The sequence below is a fragment of the Lissotriton helveticus genome, chromosome 10 (genome assembly GCF_964261635.1).
Source record: "Lissotriton helveticus chromosome 10, aLisHel1.1, whole genome shotgun sequence".
NCBI lineage: Eukaryota > Metazoa > Chordata > Amphibia > Caudata > Salamandridae > Lissotriton > Lissotriton helveticus.
Genome location: NC_136071.1, coordinates 577,272,376 through 577,289,294, shown reverse-complemented (window position 1 = coordinate 577,289,294; position 16,919 = coordinate 577,272,376). Strand labels below are relative to the sequence as shown.

Below are 16,919 nucleotides of genomic sequence, written 5' to 3'. Positions count from 1 at the left end.
TCTGAACGCCAGGGCGGACGAACTCAGTCGCCGGTGCTTGATGGATCACAGGTCCAGGGAAGGCATGGCTTGGCAGTTCGGGCTGGACTGTTACCATGAGGCACAGGGTCAGACTGATTTGCATATGGCCATGTCTGAACTGGGGTGGCAGAGTGGGCTAAAGAACGATGATGGATTAAACCCAGATCTGTTGACTGGGTGTGAGTGTTTGATTGGTTCAGATGCTCCGTCCATCACCACCCCGTTTTGTACCGCTTTGTTCGCATTAAGTTGGTAGAGTATGCTCAGACGTGAGTCCCTTGCTCACTTTGCCACTGGATTCAAGGAAGCCTGGCTGAAGACGGCTGAAATGCCAGATACCGGTCCTAGGAAGCTTGTTTCCGGTCCAGGGAAGGCAAGGCCTGGCAGTTCGGGCTGGACTGTTCCCGTGAGGCACAGGGTCAGACTGATTTGCAAATGGCCATTTCTGAACTGGGGTGGCAGAGTGGCCTAAAGAACGGTGATGGATTAAACCCAGATCTGTTGACTGGGTGTGAGTGTTTAATTGATTCAGATGCTCCGTCCATCACCACTCCCTTTTGTACCGCTTTGTTCGCCGTAAGTTGGCAGGGTATGCTCAGACGTGAGTCCCTTGCTCACTTTGCCACTGGATTCAAGCAAGCCTGGCTGAAGACGGCTGAAATGCCAGAAACCGGTCCTAGGAAGCTTGTTTCCGGTCCAGGGAAGGCATGGGTTGGCAGTTAGGGCTGGACTGTTCCCATGAGGCACAGGGTCAGACTGATTTGCATATGGCCATGTCTGAACTGGGGTGGCAGAGTGGGCTATAGAACGGTGATGGATTAAACCCAGATCTGTTGACTGGGTGTGAGTGTTCAATTGGTTCAGATGCTCCGTCCATCACCAGCCCCTTTTGTACCGCAAACAGCAGGCCACCATCACTGTGCGCTCCAAACTGGAAACTTTTTTTCATTTTGACAAGCACAAGTTCATTAAAGAAACCTGTGCTGCTTTAAAAAAAAAAGAAAAAGTTACCCATTTAGGAAAACTGTAAAAGAGCAGGCATGAGTTCCATGGACCACTACCTACTCCACCTGAGGCTGCCATCACAATTCCAAACTGGAAGGGGTTACAGAGTTCAGAACTAGATGTACGAAGCCTTTATATGGTTGCAAAGAGTTCAATTCACAGAATCGGACGTTTGCAACCGCACAAAGGCTTTTCCATATGTATGAAACTAAATTGAGATTTGGTAACATGTTAACGAATCATAATTAAGGTTTGCAGCCTAACACTGATGCAGTATTTGAAAGGGGTGTGTTTAGGGCATCCCTTCCAAATACCGAATTGGATTGGTATGTATTAATGATTTGCGACCAAATTCCAGTTGCAAAACAATCTTTTACCACATTATTAAAAGAGATGGATAGCCTTCACAAACCGGATTGGTTTCCAAGGGATTCCTTCCCCTTTGTGAATGTTGACAAAAACTTTTTTTACGAGTGAGGAGTGATCCAAAGAACCACTGCGTACTCTAAAAAAAAAAAAACGAAAACTTACTCTTTTCCCCCCCAATACATCCTGTTGTCCTTAGGAAAAAAAGGGATTGCATTAAAGAAAACTGCTTTATTTAAACAGCATGGCGGTCTGCTGACCTCAGTAGGCCACCATCCCTGTGATGACTGTGGATCCTAGTGGGTAGCAATTAAGAACATTCCTCATTAATATTCACGAGCTAGGTCAAATTGCAATCCACTAGGAATCAGTCATTTGGAACTGACCTATTAATTAGTATATAGGTCAGTTTGCAAATTGCCACAGTGGTAACAAGTTGCAACCAGTATTTTGCAACCAGTTCTTAGTACATCTGGCCTTTAGTTATCATCTGTTTTGAGGAGTCAATAACAAATCAGTAGTTTGCTAGTGCAATTGCTGCTGAAACCATCTGAAAGAAACAGGTTAGTATTAGATTCCTTACCTTAGAATATCCCCAGGCGTCAGTCTGGATCCGGAAACTTTTGCGCAGCAGTACCCCTGCGCGTCGGTAGGCGTCGTCTGCAGGCGTCCCCTGCGGCTCCGCGTCGTCGGCGTCGTGCGCCGTGATGACGTCGCTGGAGTATATAGACGCCGCCTCCGCGCGCTGACATCAGTTCTTCTTTTTTCCGCGCCAGTTAGCGCAGATCCGAAGAGCAGTACTCCGGTCTTTTGACCAAAGTTTTTTGATTAATATCTACTTCTTAGGTGCCGGTAGGATGCCCGGTTTCAAGAATTGTGACGGGTGTGACCGCACGATGTCGGTCACCGACCACCATCGACTCTGCCTCCGGTGTCTGGGCCCGGACCACGACGTGGAGGCCTGCGTTGACTGCCGGGCCTTAACGAGTAAGGCTAGACGGGAGTGGTCCCGCAAGCTACTCGAGCTCCGGGTGTCGGCCCCGCGTCGAGAGCGGTCCCGGTCCAGTCGGAGGTCGAGGGAGCAGTCGAGAGAACGGTCGCGGAGCCGCCACGAGCGCTCCGGAAGTCGACACCATTCCTCCGGTTCCTCAGGTAAGAAACACAAGAAGTCGGGGCGTCGTCATCGCACCCCGACTCCCCCCGACGCTCGCGCGATGCGGCCGGGAGTTCGGGGGGCCCCGGCCCCGCGTGGGTCGCCGACGCCGCCTGCTCCATACCCGTCGGTCCCTGGGCAAGGCGCGTCGCGCGAGGAGATAGAGGAGTTCCTCATGGCCATGAGGGCGCTGTCTCCTCCGGCGGGGCCTACGGCGCCTGCGGGCCCCGTGGCCCCGTCTGGGGGCCCGAGCGGTTCGGGTGCTCCTGCCCCGACGCCGTCGGGTGCTCCGGCCCCGACGCCGCCGGCGGCTCCGGCCCTGGCGCCGCTGGGCCCTTCAGGGTCGACGCCGGCTGGTCCGCCGGCCTCTCCGGCGCCGATTCCATCGGGGCAACCCATGGTGCCGCCTCCGCGCGGCGCCGCCACTCCGTCGCCGGCCGGCGTCGGGGCTCCGGCGCCGGCTCCGGGCGGCGCTGCCCCCATTCCCTCTCCTACTCCGGACGCGGAGTCGGACCGGCGTCGTCCGACGCCGAGTCCGGCGCCGATGGGGCCCATTGACCCCGAGGAGCCGGTCTACATCGTTGACTCCTCATATGGTGATGATGAAGATTATGGAGAGGGTTGGGAGGGGTCTGAGGACCCTCTGTCACGCGAGTGTCAGTACGATGTGGACTGGACAGGTGACTTGGGTGATGCCAGTGGTCTGGACGACTCTCCTAACCCTGGTTTTGTCTCGCCTCCCACTGTGGCGTCGGAGGCTGGGGCTGCTTATTCTGTGGTGCTGATGAGGGCTGCCAAGGCCTTGCGCCTTGAGCTCCCCGTCGCAAAAGTGAAGCCTAACATCCTCACCGAGGTCTTCAAACCGCAGTCATGCCCACAGGAGCCTCTGCTGCCGTTTAATGAAGCCTTGACGGACGTTCTGTTGGGCACGTGGTCCAGGCCCGCTTCAGGTTCGCCTGTTGATAGGAACGTTGCCAGGCGCCACCGTCCGTGTTCGGACGACCCTAAGTTCCTGTCCACCCATCCCACCCCTGAGAGTCTGGTGATCCAGGCCTCAACTTCCCAATCCACGTTCCCGTCGGCCCCGCCCGACCGGGAATCTAAGAGGTACGACCAGTATGGCAAAAAGGTCTTCTCGTCCCTGAGTCTGGGACTGCGGTCGTGCCACTCTCTGTGGGATACGGTCGCGGAGTGTCTGCCGTAATGCCCGCAGGAGGTACGGGACAAGCTCGGCCAGGCTATGGTTGAAGGCCGAGACGCGGCGAGGTATTCCATCAGGTGTGGTCTTGATACGACCGACTCGCTGGGCAGAGCGATGTCCACGACGGTGGCGATTCGTCGCCACGCCTGGCTGAGATCCGCCAATTTTTCGACGGATGTCCAAAATGCCTTGATGGACATGCCGTTCGATGGCAGTCGCCTGTTTGGCGACAAAGCGGACAACGCGCTTGAGCGCTTCAAGGACTCCAGGGTCACGGCCAAGTCCTTGGGTCTCTCGACCCAGCGCCAGCAAACGGGTTCGTTTCGCTCCTTTCGTGGCCACGGAAGGGGCGGTCCCACACGTGCTGCCAGCCACGCACCGCAGAACACTTCTCAACGCGGTGGCGGCCGTGGATTCCGCCGTGGTGGCGGTCGGGGACAGCGGCGAGGTCAGGCCACACCTCCCCCCGCAGCAGCCTCCAAACCCTCCTAGTCCGAGCTTTCAGGCCCATGTGACGCCAGTGGGTGGCAGGGTTCGCCATCACCACTCCCGCTGGCGCACTATCACATCGGACAGGTGGGTGCTGCAGCTCGTCCGAAGGGGTTACTCCCTCCCCTTCGAGACCACTCCTCCAGCCATGCCACCGCAGAACCACCGTGTGTCGGGGGACCACTTGACACTTCTGCAGGAGGAAGTTACGGCCCTCTTGGCCAAGGGGGCCATCGAGCGCGTTCCTGGGCCAGAAGTAGGGTGTGGTTGCTATTCCCACTACTTTCTGGTACCCAAGAAGGACAAGGGGGGCCTGCGTCCTATCTTGGATCTACGGAACGTCAACGGCTTCCTCCGGAAGGAGAAGTTCAAGATGTTGACTTTGGCTCAGGTCTTGGCTGCTCTAGACCCGCTAGACTGGATGGTAGCGTTGGACTTGCAGGATGCGTATTTTCACATCCCCGTCCTGCCGGCCCACCGGCGTTACCTACGGTTCACGGTAGGCCACGAGCACTTTCAGTTTATCGTGCTCCCATTCGGCCTTACCAGCGCCCCACGGGTGTTCACGAAAGTGATGGCGGTGGTCGCAGCTCATCTGCGCCGGTTAGGGGTTTCAGTCTTCCCCTACCTCGACGACTGGTTGTTGAAGGCGGGCTCGCCCCAGACAGTAGTCCACCACCTTCAGATGACGGCAGACCTCCTGCACGACCTGGGGTTTTCCATCAACGTGCCGAAATCACACCTGTGTCCCTCTCAAAAGCTCCTTTTCATCGGGCGGTTCTCGACTCGGCGCAGTTTCGGGTTTATCCTCCGGAACGGCGGGTCCGGGATATTTAGGCTCTGATTCCCATCTTTCAGCCGTTATCCCGGGTCTCGGTCAGGTTGACGCTGCGGCTTCTGGGGCTGATGGCCTCCTGCATCCTTCTGGTGCATCACGCCAGGTGGCGGATGCGGGCTCTGCAGTGGGACCTGAAGTTTCAGTGGGCCCAGCATCAGGGCAACCTATCCGACCATGTCCTGATCTCGGAGGGCACTGCGAGACAGTTGCAGTGGTGGCTTACGGACCGCGATTGGGTCAGAGGCAGATCCCTCTCCCTTCCCCAACCGGAGCACGTAGTTGTGACGGACGCGTCCCTCCAGGGCTGGGGAGGCCACTTGGGAGAGGCGGAGATCAGAGGCATCTGGTCTCCGGCGGAGTCCCGGCTCCATATCAACATGTTGGAGCTGCGGGAGATTCGCCTAGCACTGAAGGTATTCCTCCCCTTTGTCAACGGGAGTGTAGTGCAGGTGTTCACGGACAACACCACCGCCATGTGGTATTGCAACAACCAGGGCGGAGTGGGGTCGTGGACCCTTTGCCAGGAGGCTCTGCGTCTCTGGCAATGGCTGGAACGTCAGGGTGTGACTCTGACGGTTCAACACCTGGCAGGTTCTCTGAACGCCAGGGCGGACGAACTCAGCCGTCGGTGCTCGGTGGATCACGAATGGCGTCTGAACTCGGACGTGGCGAAAGGCCTCTTTCTGCAATGGGGAGAGCCTTGGTTAGATCTATTCGCCACAGAAGAGAACGCGCAATGTCATCAGTTCTGCGCGTTGGAGTTTCCAAGACGGCACTCGCACGGCGACGCCTTTCGGCGCGAGTGGAGTTGCGGTCTGTTGTACGCCTTTCCGCCTATACCACTTCTGCCCAGAGTGCTGAAGAAGATCAGGCGCGACCGGGCCCAAGTTATCCTTGTGGCTCCGGACTGGGCTCGAAGGTACTGGTATCCCGAGCTACTCAGCATGTCAGTCGGTCCCACGATCCGCCTGCCCCTTCAGGAGGACCTTCTGTCGCAGCAGCAGGGGACGGTCCTCCACCCGAACCTGTCCAGTCTCCACCTCCATGCGTGGAGATTGAGCGGCGACAGTTGAGGCCATTTGACTTGCCTCCTGAAGTCTGTGATGTGATTCTGGCAGCCAGGCGTCCCTCCACAAAGTCGGTATACGCCTGCCGGTGGAACAGATTTGTGGCATGGTGCACAGCAAAGGCTGTGGATCCCCTTTCTGCCCCTCTCTCCGAGGTTCTCCTCTTTCTTCTCTCTCTTGCCCAGCAGGACTCTGCTCTGGGCACTATCTAGGGCTACCTTTCTGCCCTTTCCGCCTTCTTAAGGCTACCTGATCAGCCATCTTTGTTCAAGTCCCCTATTGTAACGAGATTCTTGAAGGGCATCACGCACATGTATCCACCTGTTCCGTTCGTGATGCCTCAGTGGGACTTGAACCTGGTTCTGACTTTCTTGATGTGCGCTCCCTTTGAGCCGCTTCATTCCTGTCCTCTCCGTCTTCTGACTTTAAAGACGGCCTTCCTGGTTGCCATCACCTCTGCCAGGAGAGTGAGTGAGCTCCAGGCTCTTTCTGTGAAACCTCCTTTCTTGTCCATTCATCCAGACAAGGTGGTTCTTAGAACTAGACCTTCTTTCCTGCCCAAAGTAGTTTCTGCTTTTCACATCGGGCAGTCCATCACCTTACCCTCCTTCTTCCCGCCTCCGCATCCTTCAAAAGATGAAGAGCGGCTCCATCGTCTGGACCCAAAACGTGCGCTTTCATTTTATATGGATCGCACACGCCAGTTCCGGGTGGATGACCAACTGTTTGTTGGCTACGTGGGTGAGAAGAAGGGAAGGGCAGTACAGAAACGAACCATCTCTCGGTGGGTCGTCCTGTGCATCAAAGCATGCTACTCTTTGGCTCGGAAGGAGACTCCTGTTGGGCTGAGGGCCCATTCCACTCGGGCCACGGCGGCTACTACTGCCCTGGGCCAGGGAGTCCCTTTGCAGGACATTTGCCAGGCGGCTACGTGGGCCTCGCTGCACACCTTTGCGAGGCACTCCTGCCTGGACAGTCAAGTCCGGAGGGATGGCTTCTTTGGCCGTTCGGTCCTCCAGGACTTTCTGGTGTAGGATTGTATTGGTTCGCAGACCCACCACCGGGGTTGGTATTGCTGGGGTATCTATTCTAAGGTAAGGAATCTAATACTAACCTGTTTCTTTCAGATGAACAAGTTACTTACCTTCGGTAACGATATATCTGTAAGAAACAGTAGTTAGTATTAGATTCCTTACCGCCCCACCCGTCCTCCCCGTTCTGCGAACTGATACCTAGGGTTAAGGACATCCCTTTCAGGGCCCTAGTTTCAAATGGCACCAGTGTTAGTTCTCACATGGCTCTGCGTGTTCTGGCGCGGAAAAGCTGTGTGCAAAGAACTGACGTCAGCGCGCGGAGGCGGCGTCTATATACTCCAGCGACGTCATCACGACGCCGACGACGCGGAGCCGCAGGGGACGCCTGCAGGGGACGCCTACCGACGCGCAGGGGTACTGCTGCGCAAAAGTTTCCGGATCCAGACTGACGCCTGGGGATATTCTAAGGTAAGGAATCTAATACTAACTACTGTTTCTTACAGATATATCGTTACCGAAGGTAAGTAACTTGTTCATTAATACCTAGTATACAAATCACAATTTGAAAGAAACGCTTCTGCCAAATTGTGATTCAATTGAACTCACAAAACCTATTTTATGTGTCGGAAATGTTTTCTGACTCAAAAAATGTTTTGTACATCACAAAAAGGACATCTGTGGTTGCAAACCCAGTGATTTTATGAGTGTCGGGGTTCGTAATCACATAATCCTTTTGTAGTACTGACCAATAGTTTGTACTATGTTGCTTTTGACTAGATTTGTTTTGATTTAATATATCCTTTTTTCTGTTGAATTGTTTGGCGGATACTTGTTCCACTCATTAAAGCCTTCTAGGTAAGTGTCCCCGAAGTTTAAGGTATTTTCTATTGGCATTGTCTAATTTAGACATTACTGCAGTTAGGACTCCAGTGGTTTAGAGGAACAAAAGAAAGGTAGAATTCTTGTATTGGTTTTCATGTGATAGAGGGGGGGCTTTGATCATTTTGGATTTGGAGAATAAGAGAGATTTGATCAATGAGAATACCTGGATTGTTTACTATTAGGGAAGGGAGCTGCATATTATGGAAGGTGCTCAAAACTCTGATACAGGAGGTCAAGGGACCTTCTGAACCTGGAAGATTGGGGCGGTCCTTTCATATCTGAAAGGATAAGGTGATAGGTACTCCCTATAAATAATACATTAGCCTTCCAAGGTGTCCCTCTGCTTGAAGAGGAAGTTCTCACAGAGCGGTGAAAAATGTGTGGTAATGTGTCACGCCTATACGTCACCTCAATAAGAGGTGGGGAAAAGGGGAAAATCCCTTTTTATAAGTAACCTTCACCCTCTGTAGTAGTGGCATGCTTCATCTTCGGGTTTACCATGACTCCTAAAAGTCAAGGTGGGATTGAATGTATTCCAAGGAGCTCTTTGATAATTAATTGTACAGTTTTTTTTTTTTTTAAACAAGAAAATACCAGCATTAATAAAATGCAGCATAATAATGCAGTTATAAGACGTCTCCATATTACATATACAGGAAAGGATGAACTTGTAATACATGATCTTATAGAATCCCACATAGTACACACAGTTCCTGAAATGAGATGCGTTTATTCTATCTGCCTCAGCCATTTGCCCAAACTTTGCGGTGTTTAGCTGGACTCCCTCTGGACTCAAACTTCTGGTTCTCTTGTGCTGCACACCAGTCCACACCTCTGCGCCATTTCGCTAAACTAGGAGGCACAGGGTTTATTCAACTAGCAGCAATATCTCTCTTAGCCACCATCATGGCTGTATTAAGGAATTGTTTGTCAGCTCTGGGTCCGTCTAATCCATCTGTGATTCCCAGTAGAATATTTAATGGTTTGTGTGGCACCTCCCAGCTCAGGACCTCTGTGAGCTCCTCTTCTATGGAGTCCCAATATCGCGCAATGACAGAGCAGGCCCATACCATGTGAAAGAAGTCTGCTTGGTTGTGTTTGTAGCCTGTACATGATGCGGTTGTTTTCAGACCTGCACTATAAAGGTGTTTTGGTGTTAGGTAGGCAGGGTGTAGATACAGTAGGACCAGACTGAGTCCGGCTGAGGTGGTGACTTTTTTGGGTACCATCAGTGCGTCTCTCCAGTCTTCCTCTTCAAGAGGTCCGACCCATACCTCCCAATGGCTTCTAAGCTGGTCTAGTGTGTTTGGAGTGTTGTTTTCTGTTAACACTTTTATATAGATTGAATACCGTGTTGGGTAGGAGTTACCCTTCTATCTGTGGTTGATAGTCACAGTGAACTCGGCTAGCCTTGAAGTGTATTGTTTATGGTCAATGTTGCATGTAACACAAGCTTGGTTCACCTAAGGCGGTTGTATATATGATGGCATTAATAATGCTTCGTATTATTATGATCTATTTTATACTTAGTTTCAGACGTCTAATGCCATACTAGTTTTAAAAGCAGTGTGCACAAAAGAAGCTTGGATGATGTTATCAGTGATGTCATCAGTGATGTCATTTAATATGGTGTAAATCCGTTCAGTAGTTTTTGGGATATTAAGGATCAAAAATACTTGTATAGCTGGACCGTTGGGCTCGAGGGACTCAAACGAAAAAAATAAGGAGTTCACTCCAAGCCCCAGAGATCCCTTCACCCAGGGGCTGATATTCTGGGGAAAAAAAGGGGAAGAGTCACATGGCCCCCCTTCATGAGCCTCTGTTGGTCCCTGGGGACGCAAATCCCCAGAGCCAAAAAATCTATAAAAAGGGGAGGGGGAGCCATACCCCTTCTCCATGTTGGTATCTGCCCTGTCGCCCACTACCCTTGGAGTGCGATGCTACACAGTGTGCCAGGAAACCCACACTCTGAACTCTATGGTTCCTTACCCCAGACAGTGCAGGCACACCCTACCCGCACTCTCACAGGCAAGGAATTCTACTTTTTTCTCGTCCAGCAGGAGCAGTAAAAAAAAAAAGGAAATGCTGCTCACGTACTAGCTGGAGCAAAGGAAAGGTGCCCTAGCATCCTACAAGGTGCTGGCTAGGGATGCTGGCTGGGGCTGTGGGTGGCTCTGGGGCTCCCCCCCCCATATCCTCCAACATTATATTTTGTGGGTGCCCCAGGTAGGCACCAAGGCACCACCTACCAGAGACCCTTGGGGATTGGGTCTCCAGGACCATTAACGCCCGGGAGGAGGGCTGCGCACCTTCTGCCCTTAACTAAAAAATAAAAAAAGACCCCGGGGTTAGGTCCTAGGGGCCGCAGGACACGCATGGCATGGGGTAGCTTGCTTGCGAGGTGTTGGCCGCAGAGCCTGGCTGCAGGCCAGGCTCTGCAGCCAAACCCTTGCAACACACAGCAGAAGGACGTGCCCAGCGGGGGTTGTCTATACCTACAATATTAAAATATTACTTTGTGTTAAAAAAAAAAAGCTATAATTTCACAGAAGAAAACTAAAGTTAATGTGAGGTTATAGTTAAATGGAAATTTCAGTAACAATGTAATATTTGAAAATTATTAAAAAATGCCGAAATTCACCAGTTATATTTATCTCAAGTAACTATATAACTCATACCCTAAAGCAACTATAATTCCCACCCTCGACATGAACCACTAAATACCCCTTAATATTACATCTCTTAGGAAATGTTCTATAATATCATTGATAATATCACTGCAACATTTGAAATTACATTATTGATGATGAGACTTGCATGGTGGGTGCACGAGTTCTAGTGGAGTGAGTAATTGCTGCCATCTGGTGTTTATTTACGAGGATTGTCCGTTTGAAAGCTAAGCATTCAGCTTGAAAATTATTATTAGTTTGGGTGAAGACTGATTTTCTGTGTGCAGGAGCAATTTATTTAAACTTTTCTAAAAGCGCATTTCTGAGGATTATTTCTTTCCAGATGCCATTGGTGGTATGGTGTATCATACCACCTATAGTACTTTTGTTGCAATGCCTGAAGCATAGTCTGATTGATCTTGCCCTGGTTGACCAAACCACTGAATTCACTCCGATATGTTGGAGAATGATTCATGGCATACGCTGCAACTTGGATCTGAGCCTCTCATCTGGATCTGTACCATCTCCATAGCCTTTCTCCTGGCAACCTACATAATTACTGCTCTTTGAGTCAAGAACAAAAGAACTGCTTTACATTTTTGTACTCTCCACATATCTGAAGTATTCAGTTGGTACCCACCTATCAAAATTCTTCCTCTGTTACATATCCATCCATTTTCTTTATCTTGGTCTTTCCCCAATCACCTTTGCCGCCAGTATCGACTGTATCACCTGAGAACTCCCTCAAAGCTTTCTCACTTCCTGTCCTCTCTCAACCCCATCACATTCATTGACCCCAAATGAGGGCATCAGCCTCCCCGTGTGAAGAGTGACCCCCCCCCCCCATAGAGAAGGAACACAGAAATAACCATAGTGTCCGTATGAGCAACAACTGAGTAATGGAAGATGGTGCCGACAGGAGAAAGGCATGTTGGGAACTAGCACGAAGAAAGATGAAAGGAGACAGTGCCACTAACTTCCACTTCTAACTAACATATACCATGTAAGAGTTCCCCACAGGATTGCCCTACTCCTTATTGAAATGGAGCACACAACCAGTCGTAGCAAATCACACCCGACCAGCCACGGACAAATGTGGGCAGTCCATAGAGTCTCACCAGCTCCACCTAAACGCTGAGATGTGATGGCTACACTCAGCTGACACATGTTCAGCATTTCTAAATTTATATCTGGCTCCCCACACTTTTCCCTAAGTGCATCACCTTCTTACTTACTTTCCACCCCCATCCTGAGCATTGCAGACTACCGCCACAATTTCTAAGTCTCACTAACATCTGTCATATACCATTAACTCTCTGCATACTGACTATAACCGCTTGTTATGCAGATTTGTAGGACGCACTATTACCTTTGAGGGTGTCCCAGCTCTAAGCAGAGGTGAGTCTAGGCCCACCTGGGGCCTAATAGGACTGGCCGAAAAACCAGGTCTTCAGCTTCTTGCGGAATTCAAGAAATGAGGAGGAGACTCTTAAGTGTAGTGGCAGGTCCTTCCATGCTTTAGGAGTGATGAGAAGAAGGCTCGACTGCCAGATCTGTTTTTCCGCATGCGTAGGATTTGTGCAAGTAAGAGTCTGGATGAGCGGAGGTGTCTGGAAGGCTTGTGATAGCAGATGAGATTGTTGAGGTATGTTGGGCCAGTGTTATGTAGTGCCTTGAAAATGGGTGGGAAGAATTTGAATTGTGCTAGGTTGTGAATGGGGAGCTAGTGGCGCTCCTTCAGGTGCGGTGTGTTGTGAGTGAGGAGTGGGAGGTTGAGAGTGATTCTGGCCACTGAGTCCTGAATGGTCTACATCCTTTTGGTGAGTCTTTTGTTGATCCCAGCATAGAGGGTGTTCCCATAGTCCAGTTTGCTTGTGACTAAGGTATGCATGACAGTTTTCCGGATGCTGATTGAGAGCTCTTTGAGAATCTTCCTCAACATCTTCAAGTTATGGAAGCATGAGACGGATACAGCATTGACTTGAACAATCAGGTTGAGCTTCCTGTCGATGATGATCCCGGGGTTCTTGACTTTGGCGGACTTAGCTCTGTTGGCCACAAGGTGAAGTCCCATGGTGATGTGCTCTTCTTAAAGATCATGACTTTGATCTTGTCAGTGTTCAGCTTTGGTCTTCATCCTGTGCACAATTTCAGTTTTACAGGCATTGAACTTGATCTGGGGACTTGGCATCTTGTCCGCGAGGGAAAGAATGAGTGGAGTGTCATCGACATAGGGGAGTATGTTGATATTGCGAAAGGCAGTTATGCTAGCTAAAGGGATCAAGTTTGCATTGACGAGAGTCAGGCTTAGAGGGAATCCTTGCTGAATTCCACAGCTGAGATCAAGGGCGTCCAACGTGCATAGTGCCAGACTGACTGACTGACAGGGTCCTTTCAGTCAGGAAGTAGCAGATCTATAGGAATGTGTGTCCTTGGATTTCAATGTTGTGTAGGCATTGGACGAGCATGGGGTGGGGGACTGTGCCAAATGCAGCAGAGACATCCAGGAGGATGAGGACTGCTGGGTCTCCTCTGTCTAGAGTCAATGCAACATCATCTGTGGCAGCAATGAGGGCAGTTTCCGTGCTGTGGTTGGACCTGAAACCAGACTGAGTGGTGTCAAATAGTTGGTGGTCATTGAGGCATTTAGTGTGGTGTTTTTAATGATTTTCTCTACTCTTTACCTGATCCCCTGAACATGCCCACAAAAACTTCTACCTTGGTGTGCCACTAGCCTCTACTCCATTGGCTGCCCCCGATTTCTGATCTTCATGTCCATCTTCAACCAACATCACTTGGTGGTCACTCTTCTCTCTATTGACATCCACCCTTCACACAGAGGCCCCCAATGCTTTCCCAATATGCTTTGAATTCTGTCTGTAGTTATAGCAATTTGAGTCAAGAGATTTCAGTTGCCTTCAGCTTCTTTTTTGCAAAGGACCTGGGAACAACTCTATATCCCTGGAAACCGATGGGCAGCAGAAGTTGAGACACACAGTTTACATATGAAAATGATGGGGGAGAGAGGAATCCAGGCAACAGAACCTCAACTTCTTATTTGCCTTAAATGCAACCTACAGTTCTCGCCTATAGCCACAAACCTTTACAGGGTCTCGGTAATTGATATTTCAAATATGCCACAGAGGTGTTAAAATAGGGCCCCCATTAATTATAAAAAGATTATAAATTAGGAGGATTTTTCTTGCAGTGAAATATTTTGCACCCTTTCAAGCATCTTTAACAAAAGGAACAACAATTAATGTTTTAAACAGAATGGGTACACAGTTTTAGGTTTTTTCACCATTTAGACAAACTCTAGACCTCTCTGAAATGTCGCCAGTAATTTACCATTCTGACAGATGTTATTGTAAGTGGAACCGCAATGAGTCTGGATCAGATTTTTGTCTTAAGCTGTTAAAATGTATGGGAGTTGGGATATAGGTTAACTTGCAAGTACTGATTTAATTAAATATGTTATATGAAAAAAGGTGATGTGTGAGGATATTAAACGATGATGTATAACAACCACACATTTGTACATAATTCTGTGTGTGGTGTACTGCTTCTTTGGGCTTATGTGTGGCATTACGTATGTTTATACAAATCAATAACTGTTTTCCTTTGCGTATTAGGTCATGATTCTTGAGAGCACCTCGGGATCCGTGCACTGGGAATTGGAACTTGATTACAAACCAGGGAGCCCAAAGCCAGCCACTCTCCGGACTGGAGATCACAGGTCCACGTTCTTGTTCTGGGGAGACTATCAAATAGAGACCAACAGTACAGTATGTCTTGTTTCATTTCTACAGTTTCTTTGTTTTGAAATCCTTGAATCAGTCATTTAAATCATTTTTGGATATTGTGCGTTTTACTAGTCTACAGATTTTTTTGATGTGTTAAAATTCCCTTATACTTAACATAGTCTAAAAGGATCATCAACAGATGATAATTTTGATAACTATAATTCGTATCGCTGAGACTTCCATATCACTTGTTTGGTATGAATACAAAGTAAACTATTACTTTTTATTTATCTTCAGATTTTTAAAATCGTTTGTGTTTAGTTATGCTCTGGGTGGTGGAAGGAAAACTGAAATATGAGGTCTATAAAAGGCATATGGCCATTGTATGTCATATATTGGGACATCCACAAGGGAGAAACATTGTGAGCTTCTTTGACTCCCTCCTGAAGAATACTTTAAGCTTTCTAGACATTTTGTTCTTTATATTTGTAGTGACATTGCCATCATATATTAGCGATTCATCTGACTTTCTGATGAATATTCAGAATACACCTTGAAAGTGTCAGGCCCAACTCCGCAGGATTCAGTCGCAGCAGATATATAGTCCACCTCCTGATATTACCAAGCTCCCTGATATGGGGCTACCCCCAGGGTCTTCAAACTATCAGGTGAGGGAAAGGTAGGGAAAGGGACAGCGGGGAAATAGGACCTAAAACAACAAAGACAACGGGTTAATACAGGGAGGTAATCTACTCTCATAAAATTCTCACTATAAGACAACTTGAATGTACCTGGGTAAAACTACTGCTGAGGATTATGTATATGTGCTTCAATCAACATGATGTAGATTTACCTGTAATGAAAGCATTCAAAAGCATGAATTCAAACCCATTTACTTCTATGGTTTATAAACATCCAATACTAATGTATGATCGCCTACCCCTTGTTCTATAGTATATCCTCTAATAGTAATAAACCTTCAGAACCAACAATTGTCCCAACAGAACAGTCCAATAGCGCTATACAGGGTTGACTTCACCACTGTGTAAGTTTATAGCATATCTCCAATTGCAAGGGTTTCAGAATGTACAAAATAAGCCTTCATGAAATGAGGATGAAAGCAAAATAAAGACTTAACCGTCTGTTCTTTGCAACGGGAGTACGTGGTTGCGACCGCCGCTGTACTCCGCTACAAAGAAGGATTCCCAATTCGATAAATGGTAAAGTAACTGACCACAGAAATATGCGTTTGCGACCACCGCTATATTCTGTTGCAGCCCAAAGCACAAAACTGCTCACGGGATTATGCAGTTGCGAACACCGCCATAATCTGCTGCAGTCAATTGCCACAAAGAACTTCACCAAAGAAGGCAAGAGAATAGTTCTAGCTGCTTGGCATTAGTGGTTAATATCACCGCTGAGTTTGCCGACAGCCGTTTGGTAACTTGTAAAACAAAGCAGGGAACACGGTAATACGCGGCCGATCATACCGCTGTATTTCGCTTCCGATTATTAACACCCTTCAAGGTACTCACGGGTGTTGGGCATGAACTTGGCAAGAAAGGATCCCTTAATCCACGAGACCCTCTTGCGACGTCCTCCACTCTCTCGGCCGAGAGAGTAACTCCAGCAACGGATCAGATTACACGCGTCTTCCCACACAACTTCAGTCCTTAAATTCCCCCACCCTGGCAGGCATTCTAGGAAACGTAGTTTTTTCAGGTATGTAGGCTCAACTAGCTTGATTCCTTGAGATGTTAGGCTATTGCATGGAATATAATGTCTTTGTTTACAATTCACTTTACCTTCGGAGGCATGGCGCAGTCAAGGGTACCTCCTTCATCCCAAACTACACAAATCTTTTCATGGGGTGGTGGGAGAGGGACGTGGTGTGGGCTGAGTATAATCTGACATGATGGAACATTTGGTGTTTTGGTCTTGATTCATCAATGACCTTTTTCCTTATTTGAGATGAGTGAATCTTCACTCCATGCCTATATTGAGAGGTTGAACAACAATGACTATAACCTCAGATTAATGAGCAGGAAGGCCACTGACTTCTTGGATGCCACACTGTTTGTTAAGAAACAGAACTATGCACAAAGGTTCATCAGAATAAGACAGCTAACAACTGTATTTGTCATACCAGCAGTGGGCATTCCAAAGGCTCTTAAATGGATCATACCCTATGGGTAATTGCTTGGAACTTAGAGATTGTGCTCCCACTTTGAACCTCAATCCAAACAAATGAGAGATTGCTTCAAAGCTTCAAATTTAGAGGCCAGCCCATGGTTCTTGAGGATGCACTAGCTAGAGACTGAACAAAAACAGAGAATTCCTACTGCTATCAACAATGGAAAAAGCAGCAAGGGAAAGTGTGACAGCCAAAAGTGCGCAGGCTCATAACAGACTTTTCAGGGAATCTTCTGAGAGTCAGAAACATTTTAACAA

General features: G+C 49.0%; 1 protein-coding gene across 4 annotated transcripts in view; it reads left to right on the top strand.

The window, feature by feature from the left end:
• Positions 1-16,919, top strand: part of FAM234A (family with sequence similarity 234 member A) — a 379,590-nt gene that overhangs the window by 310,665 nt on the left and 52,006 nt on the right. For all 4 annotated transcript variants that reach the window (XR_013601635.1, XR_013601636.1, XM_078663112.1 and 1 more), the window contains exon 10: positions 14,358-14,510. Coding sequence is in view for 2 of the 4 variants with exons in the window: in XM_078663112.1 (XP_078519238.1) it covers positions 14,358-14,510 (153 nt within the window). In the remaining 2 variants the exon portion in view is untranslated. The remainder of the gene's footprint in view (positions 1-14,357; positions 14,511-16,919) is intronic.